This window comes from Phlebotomus papatasi, chromosome 1 (assembly GCF_024763615.1).
Source record: "Phlebotomus papatasi isolate M1 chromosome 1, Ppap_2.1, whole genome shotgun sequence".
Lineage (NCBI taxonomy): Eukaryota > Metazoa > Arthropoda > Insecta > Diptera > Psychodidae > Phlebotomus > Phlebotomus papatasi.
This window is the reverse complement of record NC_077222.1, coordinates 14,799,218-14,815,130: the sequence shown is the minus strand read 5'-3', so window position 1 is coordinate 14,815,130 and position 15,913 is coordinate 14,799,218. Positions and strand designations below refer to the sequence as shown.

The following is a 15,913-nucleotide window of genomic DNA, read 5'->3' as shown; positions in this document are numbered from 1 at the left end:
TGATTGTTGATGACGTGTGGTGAAATTAGTGGTGAAGAAAGTGCTTCAATTTTAAGTGTTTTTAGGAGAAAATTAGCCAAAAAGACGGTGAAAATGAAGAAAAATCCTCCTGAATTGTCAGGAAAAGAAAAACAAGTATCCAGGTAAGATTAAAATAGCAGTAGATGGAGTAAAAAACGAAAGACTTCAACAAAATCAAGCGACGAACCCGGACTTTCACCCAATTTATTGACCAATATCCGGATCTTTTGGCATTTATTTTGCAATTTTCTATGAAAATCTGCTTACCAAAATTGTTTATCTCGAAAATATTGAAAATAATTGAATTTTAAATTGTTTTTTAGTTATAGATGGACTGTATTTGCCATAATCGTGCTTTTAACAGTTCTTACACGATTTTACAAAGTCACAGAGCCTGATCATGTTTGGTAAGGTGTAGTATAGGTCAAATTTAGATAAATTTATTAAATAAATGATTGTCTTCCAGTTGGGATGAGACGCATTTTGGCAAAATGGGCAGTTGGTACATCAATCGAACTTTCTTCTTCGATGTCCATCCACCTCTTGGGAAGATGCTTATTGCCCTTTCTGGGAAATTAACTGGCTACAATGGGACCTATCCATTTGAGAAGCCAGGAGACAAGTACAATGGGACAAGATATGAGGGAATGCGAATATTTTGTACCACTCTTGGAGCCCTAATTGTACCCATGTCCTTTGATATTGTCCACGATTTGACAAGATCTGTCCAGGCATCGCTGATGGCATCTGCCTACATTCTTCTGGATGTTGGGATGATCACTCTAAATCAGTACATTTTACTTGATCCAATACTGATGTTCTTCATGACAGCCTCAGTTCTTGGGATGGTAAAAGTGACAAAGAACACAGAAGAGGATAGGTCTTTTTCTGGAATCTGGTGGTTCTGGTTACTCTTCACAGGCTTGATGCTTGCCTGTACAATAAGTGTAAAATTTGTTGGATTATTTGTGGTACTTCTAGTTGGTCTCCATACAATCAGCGACCTGTGGAATGTTCTTGGGAATTTATCCAAACCTGTGGTAAGATTCTGCAATACTCTCTTAAATTAATTCAATATGCTTGATAATAATCTATAATCCTTGACAGATATTCACTGTTAAGCAACTCATAGCCCGAGCCATTGCTCTTATCGCCTGGCCAGCTCTTGTCTACATGTTTTTCTTCTACATCCACCTTGAGATTCTGAACAGGAGTGGCAATGGCGATGGGTTCTACAGTTCGGCTTTTCAGTCAAAACTGATAGGGAATTCTCTCTACAATGCCAGCATGCCCAGATACGTAGCCTATGGGGCTGTAGTTACTATAAAAAACCACAAAACAGGAGGAGGGTATCTTCATTCCCACTTCCATCTCTATCCAAAAGGTGCCGGAGCACGGCAACAACAGGTTGGGAATATCAAGAACTTTAGTACGTAATTAATTTTTATTCAGAACTGTCCAATTTTGTCGTAGATTACAACGTATACTCACAAAGACGAAAATAACAAGTGGCGCGTAAAGTATTACAATAAGGACGTGAACCCGGATGATGAAGTGGATATCCTAAGGAATGGTCAGTTGGTGAGATTGGAACACGTTCCAACAAGGAGGAATCTCCACTCACATCCGGAGCAAGCACCACTTACCAAAAAGCACTACCAAGTCACAGGATACGGAGAGGTTTGTGTCTTTGATCATTCCTTTAAGTGGTGAATTTCAATTAGGTATCAGAGATTCTTTGAAAAATTATGAAATATATCAATAGTAATGTTGCTCAATGATTTGATTCTTTTTCTTGCATTAAAGAGTGAGAGAATATTTAATTTTCCAGGGTGAATCAAATACATAATATTGAGGCTGAGACACAATTTTATCATTCTGGGAAATATTGAATTTACCTCTTATAGTTACTACTTAATTAATTTAAACGACTAATTAGTGAAAATATTACTTAACGTTTATTAAGATCTCGAGTAGACATATCGTCGGTTGCGTCTACTTCTATCGTATCTGCATTTCTTTTGTGTCAGCATTTCACGCAAGAGAGAACGTCTGTATTGTAGCTTGAACCGAATGCAGATACGACAGAGGTAGACGCAACCGACGATATGTATACTGTGTATAGTCAACTATGTATTGCAGTATTGGAATGATTGATTCTCAAAGATTTTTCAATTACGTATTCTAATCAAGATTCACAATTTTGTTGATAACTTATTGTTCTTGTATTAACCCTTTAAGGAGGCTGCGACTTTTTGGTCAGTAAAAAATTAAATTTCGTCAGTACAAAATAGAATTTGGTCGGTAAAAAGTGAAATTTGGTCAGTAAAAAATCAAATTTGGTGAGAAAAAGTCAAATTTGGTCAGTAAAAAATCAAATACGGTCAGTAAAAAATAAAATACGTTCAGCAAAAAATAAAATATGGTCAGTAAAAAATAAAGAATCTGTTCAGTAAAAAATCAAATTTTATCAGCGTATATTTTGGTCAGTAAAAAATCAAATTTGGTCAATAAAAAAATAAAATTTGGTCAGTATAAAATAAAATTTGATCAGTAAAATATCAAATTCGGTCGAAGAAAAGTCACATTTGGTCGGTAAAAGTCGAATTTGGTCAGTAAAAAATCAAATTTGGTTAGTGAAAAATCAAAATTGATCAGTAAAAAAATTAAATTTGATTGGTAAAATATAAAAAAATGGTCAGTAAAAAATCAAATTTTCTGTACTTCGGGAAGTTATCTGTATCGCCTGTTGAGGCAAAGGGAAATTTTCTGTGCTTTGGAAAGTTATCAGTAGCATCTGCTTAATTTTTGTACAAAATTTAGGAAAGACGGTACGAAATGTACTAAAATACGAAGTTTCCGCAATACGAAATGTGCAATACTTTTTATCCGGATATGCAAAGTTTTAACTTTTATTGATTACCTTTTACTTTTTTATTAACTAAATTATTATTCACTGATCATATTTAATTTTCCACTGATTAAATTTCACATTTTACTGATTTAAAAAAAATTCTGACCAAATTTGACTTTTTACTGACAAAATTTGACTTTTCTCCGAATTTGATTTTTTACTGACCAAATTTTATTTATTACTGACCAAACTTTATTTTTTACTGACCAAATTTGATTTTTAACTGATCAAATTTGACTTTTCACCGACCAAATTTTATTTTTTTTATTTTATTTATTTATTTATTTATAAGTTCATGTCCCTGTACAATTTGAAGTACAAAATGGGACTGTATATAAACATGGTGTTTTAGGCAAAAATGACAATTTAATGGAAAATTGGTAGGTTAAGGCTGTGATGACACGCTTACAAAAAAGTCTGTTTTAAATGTTTTGAAAATAATCTAGTAACTTTTGCTTTAATGTGAAGGCGTTGATGTTTAGTGAAATTATATCCTTATGTAACAATTCATTATAGTGAGTGACTGCAGAAAAGACTATTGATTTTAATCCAAAATAGATGGTATTAGGTTTTTACTCAGAAACCAGATTTATTCAAAAATTACCAGAAACTAAGCCCAAAATATAAAAAAAACTCAGGAATTTGCACAACATTTAAATTTGGCAGAATCAAAATTATATTTTGGCGTTATAATTAACGATATTTGCATATTTACGGAAAAATATGCTTTTAATTTGTTTTTCATTTATAGATCTTTTATGTAGGTTTTTTTTTATAACTAAGTCAATTATAAAAGAAAGGGAAGAAATGCAGTAGTCTTATTCTATATTGTGTTTGTTTCCCCGTCAAAATCGTGAAAGCGAAAATCCCGAACGCCAAAATCTTAAAAATGTCAGTATCCCGAAGGTCAAAATTCCGAAAACCAGAATCCCGAATGGGTCAAAATCTTGATCATCAAAGACCCAAAAACCGAAATCCCAAATTCGTAAAAAAAAGAGATATCATAGCTATTCCCACGAATGCCCCAGCGCTCACTGGAAGACAAGGGAAAACTTTTGTGTTTTTAGAAATCTTTCTACACATTCGGGATTTTGGCTTTCGGAATTTTGGTTTTCAGGATTTTGATTTTGGGCATTTGGTTTCTCAGGATATTGGATTTCGGAATTTGGCTTTTTTGAAATTTGGCCCTTTTCGAACTTCGGCTTATTCTGGATTTTGTCTCTTAGGAATTTTAGCTTTTCGGAATTTTGCCTTTTCGGAATTTTGGCTTTTTGGGATTTTGGCTTTTCAAGTTTTTGGTTTACGATATATTGGTTTCCAAAGTTTTGGCTTTTCGGGACTTTGGTTTTTCAATATTTTGGCGTTCAGTATTTCAGCTTTCGGAATTTCGGCTTTTCGGTATTCTGGTCGGCTTATTCGGAATTTCAATCCATTCTGGATTTTGTCTCTTCGGGATTTTGGCTTTTCGGGATTTTGATTTTCGGGATTTTGGGTTTTTCGGATCTTATCTAGTAAAATTTTGTGTCTTCGAGATTTTGGCTTTTGACGTTTTGCTCGGCACCGGTTTCGTTTCTCTTTTGAAGGTAACTAGAAAGGCCTTTACAATTTGATACTATTCTTGCAAGAATTAAAATTTTTCGTAATTAAGTTATTGCATCCAATACCTTCTAATCGTAAAAAATATCTAAATATGTTTATGATTTTGTCTAAAAATCGGATTTCGTTGGACAAAGGATTAGTATTATTAACTTAGTGGGACAATATTAAATAGTTTTCGAATGTTCGAATTTTTTTTTATCCACTTGAGAAACAATTAAAAATTCTTGTTTTTCATATCTCATTTCAGAATATTTAGACTTTTTGAAATTTAGTAAAGTTTCACCTAATATTTCTGTTTTGAATTATTATATACGATTTTGATTTATTACGTGTTCTAGTCAGCTGATATTCTTTACAATCTAAGCTTTTTTTTAGTAAAGACCTTCTTATTCTAACTTTCATTAGACAAATCAAAAAACAAACCTTAAACTAAAGCTTCAAAATTTTCGCAATCTCTTTTTTTAGAAATTAATAAATTTTATATTACTTTTAAAATAAAATAAAACCAGTTAAACTCAAAATTAAAAGTTTAAAAGAAATCCAAATTTTTAGAAAAGTATTTTTGAAAAAAAAGAATGTATTCATCAAAAAAAACTTTCAAAAATGAGTTTGCGATAACACGAAACAGTGTGCGTATCAAATATTATGCTTTAAAAAATTTCTAAACTTTTTAATGTTTTATTGCTTCTTCGTTGTGTCGCGTCTATTAAAAGTTATATTTTGCACTAAATGTTTCCAACTATGTTGGCCATTAATTTAATTAATACTTTTATTTATACGTTGTACAATATAATTATTTTAATTTTAGTTAATGACAATGAAAAAGAGAGTAATTTATGTGCTGGATGTAAATGGTCATCATGTAAATTCTGTAAATTGCAATAGTCCATTGCTTAGTAGCATCACGGAAATAAGTGCACTACAGTGGTGAGTTTCACTAATTCTCTGTTGAATGTTCACTTTGCAGAATGGAACGGGTGATGCCAACGACGTATGGAAGGTAATCATTGTGGGTGGACGTGAAAATGAACGCGTGGAAACTGTAACGACTAGTCTGTTGTTTATTCACTATCTGCAAAATTGTGCTTTAACAACGAGCGGAAAGCAGTTGCCGAAATGGGGCTTTGAGCAGCAGGAAGTCACATGTAATCCCAATCTTCGGGACAGTAGCGCCCAGTGGAATGTTGAGGATAATGAATTCGACAGACGTGAGTATTCCAGTGGCCTATCCCATTAGCATTACAAAAGGAAGGAAAACCCTTTTGCTTGTTGGTAGATGACGATGATAAAGGGATATTTCCATTTATTGATCCTACTACACGCTCAGTCACCTGAAATGCTTTCCCCCTTCGCTCTCGGAATCATCTGACTCATTGTCACCCACGTGAGAGACACACAATCGGAAAATTCAACAATCCTTGCGGGGATTACATTTCCCAGAACGCCTCGGTATTACCAGGGTTTGGGGTAGGTACAGGGAAAAACGCTTGGGTTTGTGATGCTCTTGATCCATGACGCTTACAAAACTGTAACTCGGTGATTCAACATTTATTTTTCAATTTCAAATGTTACACACCGCGACAGGTGTATCAATAGACAAGAGACAAAAGCAGAATCTATCCTCCGCAGCTTCTTATCGCATTCGCTTATCAGTTGCCAGGAAAGAAGCCGGAGGATGGCAAATAAACTCTAAGAGAGGGTAAAAACAGTAGGAATGGAAAATTGAATGAGCTGAGAAAACATCTCTGAGCCATTTTAATTCCACCATGGATTTTCATTATGACTCACTGTTTCATCTCCCGCGGTACATATTTTACCAAGGAAATAATAATAAAAAAAAGAAAAGAGGAATACAAGAAATCTGTTGAGAAATTAGAAGTAAAGCTGAAGCGTTGCTGAAATCATTTTTTGGTTGACAGTAAATTTTCTTAAATTACAAAATTAAGCTTTTCTTTAGCTTGTATAATATTATTGTTCACATTAGACTAAAAATACAAAGAATATGAATTTATATTGCTTTCATAATGTGTATCAATTTAATTTTAATGCCTCCATCAGACGTTTCGCATCAGAAAAAAATCATGAAATCAAAATTAACATCCCTTACTTTCTTGAACGTTTTAAATGTGTATCCTATTCTGTAACACACAAATTTAAATTGAATTTGTAGTGCTAGTATGTAAATTTAGATTTCACGATATTCTTGAGAAATTGACTAGTAATGCGTCTGGTACATCTTTTCGATCAAGAAAATTTTATGAACTCAAAATTCACATCTCTTTCTTTCTCAATCGCTTTCCTTATGCCTGTCCCACTTTTTCACATTCAAATTTGGATTGATCTAAATTGAATGTGTTATGATATTCAAAAGAAGAAGGAGAATGCGATGGAGTGAAATATACAAGTTCAAACCATTTAAGAAGAAAAAGGAAGTAAATTTCTATTTTAATGATTTGCCTGATCAAAAAGTATTCCGGAGCCATAATAACTCCTTCATACCTTTTAGATCAAGAAAATTTCGTAAAAACAAAATTCACGTCTCTTTCTATCTCAAGTGTTTCACATTATGTCTATGTCACTCTTTGACGCAGAAATTGACAAAAACCCGACTTTTGGAAAAATTAACATTTTTTGTGAAAACGGCAAGGGATTAGCCTATCTGTTTTTTAGGTCAAATTAACTGTGAAAGTGTGGGGCAGAAATATGCAAAACATTAGTGAAAAAAATTAGAAGCGAATTTTGATTTCATGGAATATGTGGGAACCGGAGTTCCTCGGGTTATTTGAAGTTACTCTAGAAAAACATCAACTATTTCTAGAGCTTTCGGCTCTGTTTCCAAGTTTTTATCAGTGGTCGAGTCTAAATGGAAATTTGCAGAGTTTTATCAACATTTCACGTCTGATTATCATTCACGGGGCAATACACGGGATGTGGAGGCACTTTTAACATACAGACAACAATAAATTTTCTTCTAACATTTTTATCGACAATTTTCTAATTTCTTCTGGGCTTTTGGGTTTCTGGTGACATATATCCCAGAAAACCCAAAAGACCAAACTTATCACCTTAACAATCATCTTATCTTCACGTATCGTGGTCATTCGGGGCTGATCGGGGAGTTTTCGGTTGCTGAAACCATCAATTTTCTTGAAAATCTTAAAGGAACTCTCAACAGCGCCTTTGGAAACTTTTGATTTTTGTGCAATATTTCTGATGGATTTATTTTCTTTGTCCATACGATGATACTGCGTTTTGTAGGTGACGGACACAGTTTTTTTTAACCATTTTGCAATAATATTCAATGGAATTTTAAACAAAGTGTTCAAGTTTCTAATTTCACTATTCTTTGCCCTATAATAACGGTTTTTATTATTATTTTATGTAACAACAAGGAAATGTATGTTGCTAAAACACGTTTTTGTTAGTATTTTTTAGAATTTCTCAATTTGCATAATTGGTATAAACAAAAAAGTGCCCGGCAAAAGTGACCCAATGTTTTGGAATTCTGTATAAAACATCAAATATTTCATCATCTAATTATGATATTACCTTCAACTTTTTTCTTGAAAGCTCTTTTGTAAAGCTACTAAATGAGCCTTATAACAGTTTTTTTTTTTTAGAAGAGTACAACATTTTTTAGATTCTTTTTAGATCCTGCTATAGTAATTTAGAAATTATTCCAAGTTCACTACTATAAACAAGATGCATTTGGTCAAAAATTCACTTTCACAGTTGCCTAACCTATAAAATGGATCAAAACCGGTTCCCTAACTAAACATCCGTTTCCAGAAAGATCGATAGGCCACGAACTGTTAGACTTAAAAGCCTATATGGACGAGAAGAAAGTCGAAACATTTATACAATTTCACAAACATATTGGGGTATTCACTGTATCTTGGAAGTTTCAGACCAAAAACGACCGCTACGTTAAGGAAATTGTTCGATTATACAGAAATAATCATATGGAAACGGAAAAATATATAAGAAGATGTTGAACAATCCGAAGAAAAGTCGGTTTTTCTAACGCATTACATGATTTAATTTACAAATATTGTATTTTTAATGAAATTTTGCTTCTTTCTAGCCTATATTAACGATCTGTCTTGAAAAGGATGTTTAGTTGGGCTACCGATTTTGATCGATTTTATAAACTAGGCAACTGCCTAGACTTCGCTGAAAGTCAATTTTTAACCAAATTGACCTTCTTCCTATTAGTAAACTTGGAATGATCTCCCAATTTGTTAGTTTTAAAACAAGATAGAGCATAGATGTGTAATCTAATTACCGCTTATATGGCCTACGCCATGTTTGGTAGCCAGTTTGTAAAGCAAAATGTATTTTTTATTCATTTTCTTTATATATGCAGCTGTTTGGTTTAAAATTGTCTTTATTAGGATTATAAGTGAAAAAGCATTGAGATGCAAATAGGGCTTATATAACCTGGGAGCCATGATACTGCATCCTAATTTACGTTAACTCTGCGTAAAGTAAGATTTAGGATCAAAAAGTGGCATTTGGACACTACCGTCAAAAGTGGCCCAATGCATCCTCTTTGTAAAAGACTCTAAAAAAAATTGTACTTTTCTAAAAAAAAATCCTAATAAGGCTTATTTAGTAGCTTTAGAATAAAGCTTTCAGGGAAAAAAAGTTGAAGGTGATATTGGAATTAGATCATGAAATATTTTTTTTATATAGAATTGCAAAACATTGGGCCACTTTTGCCGGGCACTGTATTTAGTTGAATGTTAGTATCTTTTTTTGACGATTTTGGATAGATAGATAGATAGATAGATATTTATTCATCAGCAATGCTTATGAGGAACAACACAAGTACTTTGTAATTATTAGCGGCCACCGCCGTCTTAGCGTTGATGACCAACCTCAGGAGTGAAAACGGTGGAAAACTATGGATATGAGTATCTAAACTGGCTACGGTGCTACCAAGTGTCAAGAAAAGGCAAAACTAAATTAGATATGGATTTTCAGACGCCGCTAGTTGTAATTTTTTTTACTTATTTTAAAGGTTATTAATTTAAATTTGATGTAAAAACATGAACAAAATGGGTGTTTATACATTTTTGAGCGGCACTGTATGCGCAATTTAAGTTAGTACGAAATGGTTACTTACAGAAAATCATGTAGATTTCTACATGAAAATCATGTAGAAACTAGAGAGACTCAGGGTCTTGACAGACATGAGGATTAACCTAGAGAAGGTTTAGCGTAATTATATTAGCAATAATTGTTAAAATACATTTCCATCATTTTCCACTAAGTCGTCTCTCGGCTTAAGTCGTAAGTGTGTCTAGGGCATAACGGTACTTAGAGCTTAAATCAAGAGACGACTTAGTGAGAAACTGATGAGAGTGCAGACTAATTAATTCAATTAATTTAGAAGAAATAGGTAATAATCTAATCAATATTTTAATTAAAATTTCGTAAAGCCGTCTCCCGGCTTAAGTACATTAGGTTGTCTTCAATTTATTTAAAACTATATACAGTTTAAAAATTAAGAGATCTTAAATTGTTTTTGAAAGAAATTTATTGAAATGCTTTTAGTATAGGATGAAATTTTATTATTTTCAAAATATTGTATGATTTTGCAAAATTTTCTTAATAGTCCTAAAAAAAATTAAAATTAACAAGAAAATTGAAATTGGCGTAAGGTTTACATAAAACTTATCAATAATACTTAACGTAATTTTGTCTATTAATGCTTTAAATCTAAACTTCTTACAAAATAACTAAACAATGGCAGGGGAAACCGCATATTGATATGAATTGCGAAAAAGTTAGGTGTATATCGTTTGTTTTTTGTTTTAATATCTAGAACAATTTCTGGTTTGATGGAAAAGTATGAAGTAGATAAATGTAGGAGAATAGCGTAAATTCCACTTCATGCCAGCCATTAATCTCCCTTGGTACCTCGGAAATTTTCCCATAGAGACAATGGGCCATGACTCCGATCTATGACGATAACCTATTATGCCTTCTATCCTAACTGAGTGTGAAGTCATTTGTGGGTTCGATGAGACAACGAATATAGCAGCTATTGTAATGGTGTAACGCAATAATAGGGATGAATGCACGCACAATGGAAGAATCATTCAGGGTGGGATGGAATTTGATTATGCTCACTCACTAATTATATCCTTATTGCCCAAACGTGTGTGTGGGATGTGTGTCAACGCAGAAACGGATATAGGATAACCCCAATGAAAGGCTTAATTGAACCCTCAAATGAAATTGTTTGCAGTGCCCAAAGTGAACTTTGAGGTCTATGCACCGGGATTCCTGTCCAGATTCTTCGAATCCCATGCGGTTATGATACAAGGAAATGCCGGTCTCAAGCCAAAGGAAGGTGAAGTGACCAGCCAACCATGGCAATGGCCTATCAATTACAGGGTTAGTTTAACAATATGTTATTCGAATTACGAAAAGAGTCACATTTTGTTGCCTTTTGTCTATTGTTGCTCATGATGTCTTCTCTCTACAAAACAGGGTCAATTTTTCTCGGGTTCTGCTTATCGAATCTACTTACTGGGAAATCCCATAATCTGGTGGAGCAATTTGGTCTTCATCGCCATTTTCCTCGTACTCTTCATCATCTCGGCCATTCGCCACGAACGAGGCTACGAGGATTTTACTAATCCCGACAGTGGTGAGTGTAAAACTACAATTATCACCCATTTACAAAAAAATATAATTGACCCACAATCACCAGGCCAGAAATACTTTATACTATGTGCATTTGTGTGGAAATTTCTAAAGCACAATTTTCAGTCTTCTTTATATATTTATACTCAGAGAAAATCTAGGCTATATCCGGAGATACCTTTTGTACTTTGTACAGCATCCAATATAAAATCATTGAACCTTGCAGATTACGCTTCAATTGTGAGATAGAGTGCTTTACTAAAAAATCAATTTAATCCGTCAAAGACAATATTTTGTTGCAAAAAATAATAAATTTGTACTATACAAATTAAATTTTAGTACAGAAAAAAAAATAAAATTTGATCCGTACTCATTTTAGAAACTTTAAAAGCACTCAAATTATTTTACCAATTTTTGAAAGGGAAAATAATAAATTCTGATTTTAAGTGAAACGATCATAGTTGTAAATTATATTTTCTAAATAAAATTATTTTTGTGAAGATTTAGATTTTTTTTGGATCCGGTACACCTTTTAGATCGGGAAAACTTCATGTAATCAAAATTCACAACTCTTTCTTTCTCAAACGGTTTTGTATATATCTATCTCATTCTTTTGCACTCTAAATTCTATTGAGCTAAATTAAATTTATTGTGATGTTTAAAATAAGAAGAAGAGTCCGAAAGAGTGAGATAGATATATGCAATGGGTTTGAGATAGAAAGGTGTGAGAATTTCGACCTCATAAAATTTTCCTGATCTAAAAGGTGTGCCATTATTGTCCAAAATTTGTTTCCGCACACATTATTGATTTAATGAAATTAAATAATAGGAAATAAGGTAAAGTGCCCTCGCTCGACCGGTTTCTCGACTCAGCCGGTAAAATTATTTATTGAATTTATTTATATTTGCTATTACTTGATAACATTTAGCGTATGATCTAATATTAATAGGTAAATTATTCCTTAAATAAAACGAATCAGTGACAATTTCATAGAAATTGACCGTTAAACTGAAAAATTTTTTTTTGTACCGAGTAGAAAAAATCAAAAGTTAAGTTAAATGCGTATTAAGCTGTAATATATTAATTTTTGCAAATCACAAAGATTATACATAGGGGAAAGTGTCATGCTTTTAATATACAGTGAGTGTCAATAGTTTGTTGCCTAATGGATGTTTGAGAAATCAAGTGAAAAAAATGATAGAAAAAAATACTTTTCCAAATTTTTCTTTTTGCAGATGAGTTCCTTGTAATCCGGAGATATTATTTATAATTTTCAAAAAAAATAATTAATTTTATTTCATATCAAAAATAATTGTTTTCCAAAAGTTGGTCATTTTTGAAAAATCAAAAGTTTGTTGCCTCATTAAAAAAAACTAATTCAAAATGGTGAAAACGTGCAACCAACTTTATGTAAACCGGTTACATTTTGAGCTTATGTCATTTGATAGGCAAATGGTGGATTTGTACATTTTTAAGGCTGTCAATGTTAAATATATAGGTGTAAAAGTGATGATAAATAACAAGAAATAATCAGTTTTTTGATAATTCATAATTTAGGTTATAATGGCAAATTACAAAAAGTTGAAAGGTGGGATATTGTCCAGAGATACTGCTGGAAGGAATCGGCGTCGCTTAATTGCCAAATTTTATGGAAATTCATGAAAAGTTATACATAAAATGGTCAAATATTATAGTTATGAGGCACGAGTACATCTGAAAAACGCTACTGGTAGACCCAGGGTTTCGACTCAGAAAGTCGATAACCGCATTCTAGGTATCTCTGATAGTAACCCCATGATGTTTGCTTCAAAAATTCAAAGTCGGCTGGTTACAGAAGGCATTACACAGAAGGCATTACATTTCCTTTACAATTACATTTCCGATCAACAAGAAATTGCTGCACTAAAATATTTATTTATTTTTCAATCATATAAAGTTTTTTTTCAATTCCTGGATTCAATAATGTTTGAATAAAATGATTCTCATATCATGATATTTTATTTCATTATTTTTATTTAGCTCGGGACTATTATGATGATTTCTCTAATACGTCCACCGCCATCTTAACATTTAATACAACCTGTAGGACAAAATCACAAAATACTTTTTTTTAATGGATAATGTAATTATGTTCCTTAATGTTCTTTGGTTATAAACCCGAAAGCCAAACTTCCCAAAGCCAAAATCTATAAAATATTATACACAATGCGTAATTACGTGCGATCTCACGTAGATAGTCAAGAAAATTCATTTTTTGTCTATATAGGGTAAAGTGATATAATTTGGAATTAGTGTTACAAGTTGGACAATTCGCCGGTACAAGTTGGACATGGCTTTTTTCTTGATAAATACAATACAAAATTTGTTTTAAAGCACAAGGAACCAAATTATAAAACTAAAGCATTAAAAATATACAAATAAAAATGAAGTACTAAATTTATCAAGAAAAAAAGCCCTGTCCAAATTGTACCATTGTCCAACTTGTAGCACTGTCCAACATTGTACCACTTTACCCTACTTCTAATTTATACTAAAGATTTTCAATATTAGGTGACATTCTTAACAATCTCATATACTATTTCTCAGGAAACGGGGCAATCCCCATTCGGGATTTCGAAATTCATATATTCGGGATTTTAGATGCCATTGCTTAAATAGGGGAAACTGGGGCACCACCAAACACTGCGATTTTTTAATCGGATATTGAATATCAGAGAATAAGACCAATAGGAATTTATAGGCACTATAGTGATGCTTGCCCACTGAAGGAATGGTCAAGATAGTCCAAGTAGTTTAGAAATAAAAATTAGTGTTTGGTGATACCTCGTGTTTGGTGGTGCCCCAGTTTCCCCTACTTCATACCTATGAAATTCACAAAAAGTTACAAGAAGCAGAGCAAAATAAGGAAAGTTGAAAATAATCTTCTTTAACTAATTTAGATTATTTTTCGAAATCGAATTTGGCTATTTTTGACTATGATCCGATGTACTTTGTCTGTCCAATAATTTCCAATAGTACCCCCATACCTTTTTAATTTAGTAAAATTTAATCAATTTAAATTTTATCCTTTTTCTCTTTCAAACAAAAATCAGGTAGAATTGTCTGTTATCTTTTTCTTGAAATTGAACTATCAATTTGATTAAATTTCACTAAATTGGAAAGTTGTTGGACCACCATCGAACTTATATTGTATTTTCAGTGTGTCCAGGTTTAACAAAGTTCTTTGACTAATACAGAAAATAAACATTGTTAATAAATTTAAAATTTAGATTAAGGTCAAAGACTCTCGAAAAGTTGACAAAGCTTTAAATAAATATCGCAAAAATATATTTTCTGAAATATCACTTCTTATTGCAAATTGAATTTGCTGCTGCAGCTAAAGAAATGATTGATTGATTTCTCAATCCTTTCAGCATACAATTTTATGTAATGCAGTATGCAAGAAGGGTATGAAACATTTATAAAATGTTCAAAACGATTCCCTAAGAATTTAAAGTCACATCTACATCAATTTTCCCAAAGAGCGAATTGGGAAAGTCACAAGAATCATTTCTTGTACATTGACGTTCTATTTAACTTATCAATATTTTATCAAAGCTATTTTTAGCTTTAAATTTCACGTTGACATTCAAAATTTTCTTAGCTGAGTGCAACTCATTCCTTTCTTCCCGCAACTGAGATTATCTCCTGTGAGAGAAATTCAATTTCTAAATTCATTATTCGCATTTTCACCTGCTACATTTTGCTCTGATTTTTCTCCACAGAATCTAAATGGAGATCTCTGAGAGCAGGAGCCTGGCTCTTTGGCGGTTGGCTGCTCCACTACCTGCCGTTCTGGGCGATGGGAAGAGTCCTCTACTTTCATCATTACTTCCCCGCGCTCATTTTCAATTCAATGCTAACAGGTAATAAAATTTTATTTATAGACTCTCACCGACAAAGCCATTTTCCTCCAGAGACATTAGCTCTCATCGTGATTGCTTTGGCTTTTTTTTGTTGCAAGAAAATAACCACTAGAAATCTGAAAGGGGTGCTTCTATTGAAGGTTGTTGTACTATTTCATATTTACCTATATTAACAAGCTTTTCAGGCTATCCTGAGTATTTTTTATAAAGCTATTCAATATCATGTTCCATAAAATATTTTAATGACGCTACGTTTTCTGAGTGGCTGAATTTCGAAAGATTTTAAAGCATTTACTCTGGCCAATCAGACAATGCTTTCTTGCTAAAATAATTTATGGTATCATTAATTTCACGTGAAAAATACCTGGGAAAGATTTTGAAATTCTGGTTAGCGTAAGTTTTAAGTCGCACCTATATATATATATATATTTTTTTTTTATATGTTCTTTAATGATTTTGACCCAACATTGCCTCTTTCACAAAATGTGAAGTACAGGACATGCTATTAAATATAATATTTCCATGGGCTAGATTCATTAAAAAATATATAGAAAAAATATAGTGGTGTGAAGCTTTCGTCTAATGAAGCTTTAAACTAAAAGCTTTCTTCCGAAATTATTTTCCCTGAATATTAAAAAAACTTGACAATGTATTTCTTTATTAACAAAATATATTCAAAATCAAGACCAGGGGCTAAATAAGTAGAGTTAATAGTAAAACGTGTATCAGCTGATTGGCATCAATCAGTTACCGTCATCAGCTGATCGACGATCAGTCGGAAAATTGGCTGATTATAAGCAACCAATGCGCACTGTG

At 32.5% G+C, this 15,913-nt stretch overlaps 1 protein-coding gene across 2 annotated transcripts in view; it reads left to right on the top strand.

The window, feature by feature from the left end:
• The window catches only part of LOC129800083 (protein O-mannosyl-transferase 2), a 36,658-nt gene continuing 20,745 nt past the window's right edge, over window positions 1-15,913 (top strand). The window contains exons 1-9 of one of the 2 annotated variants that reach the window (XM_055844461.1): window positions 1-143; window positions 351-428; window positions 488-1,061; window positions 1,129-1,428; window positions 1,495-1,701; window positions 5,502-5,742; window positions 10,791-10,939; window positions 11,036-11,195; window positions 14,957-15,097. In XM_055844461.1, the coding sequence (XP_055700436.1) occupies window positions 10-143; window positions 351-428; window positions 488-1,061; window positions 1,129-1,428; window positions 1,495-1,701; window positions 5,502-5,742; window positions 10,791-10,939; window positions 11,036-11,195; window positions 14,957-15,097 (1,984 nt within the window). In that variant the 5' untranslated portion in view covers window positions 1-9. Of the gene's footprint in view, window positions 144-344; window positions 429-487; window positions 1,062-1,128; window positions 1,429-1,494; window positions 1,702-5,501; window positions 5,743-10,790; window positions 10,940-11,035; window positions 11,196-14,956; window positions 15,098-15,913 lie in introns of both variants that reach the window. The other variant, XM_055844460.1, reaches the window with a different exon arrangement.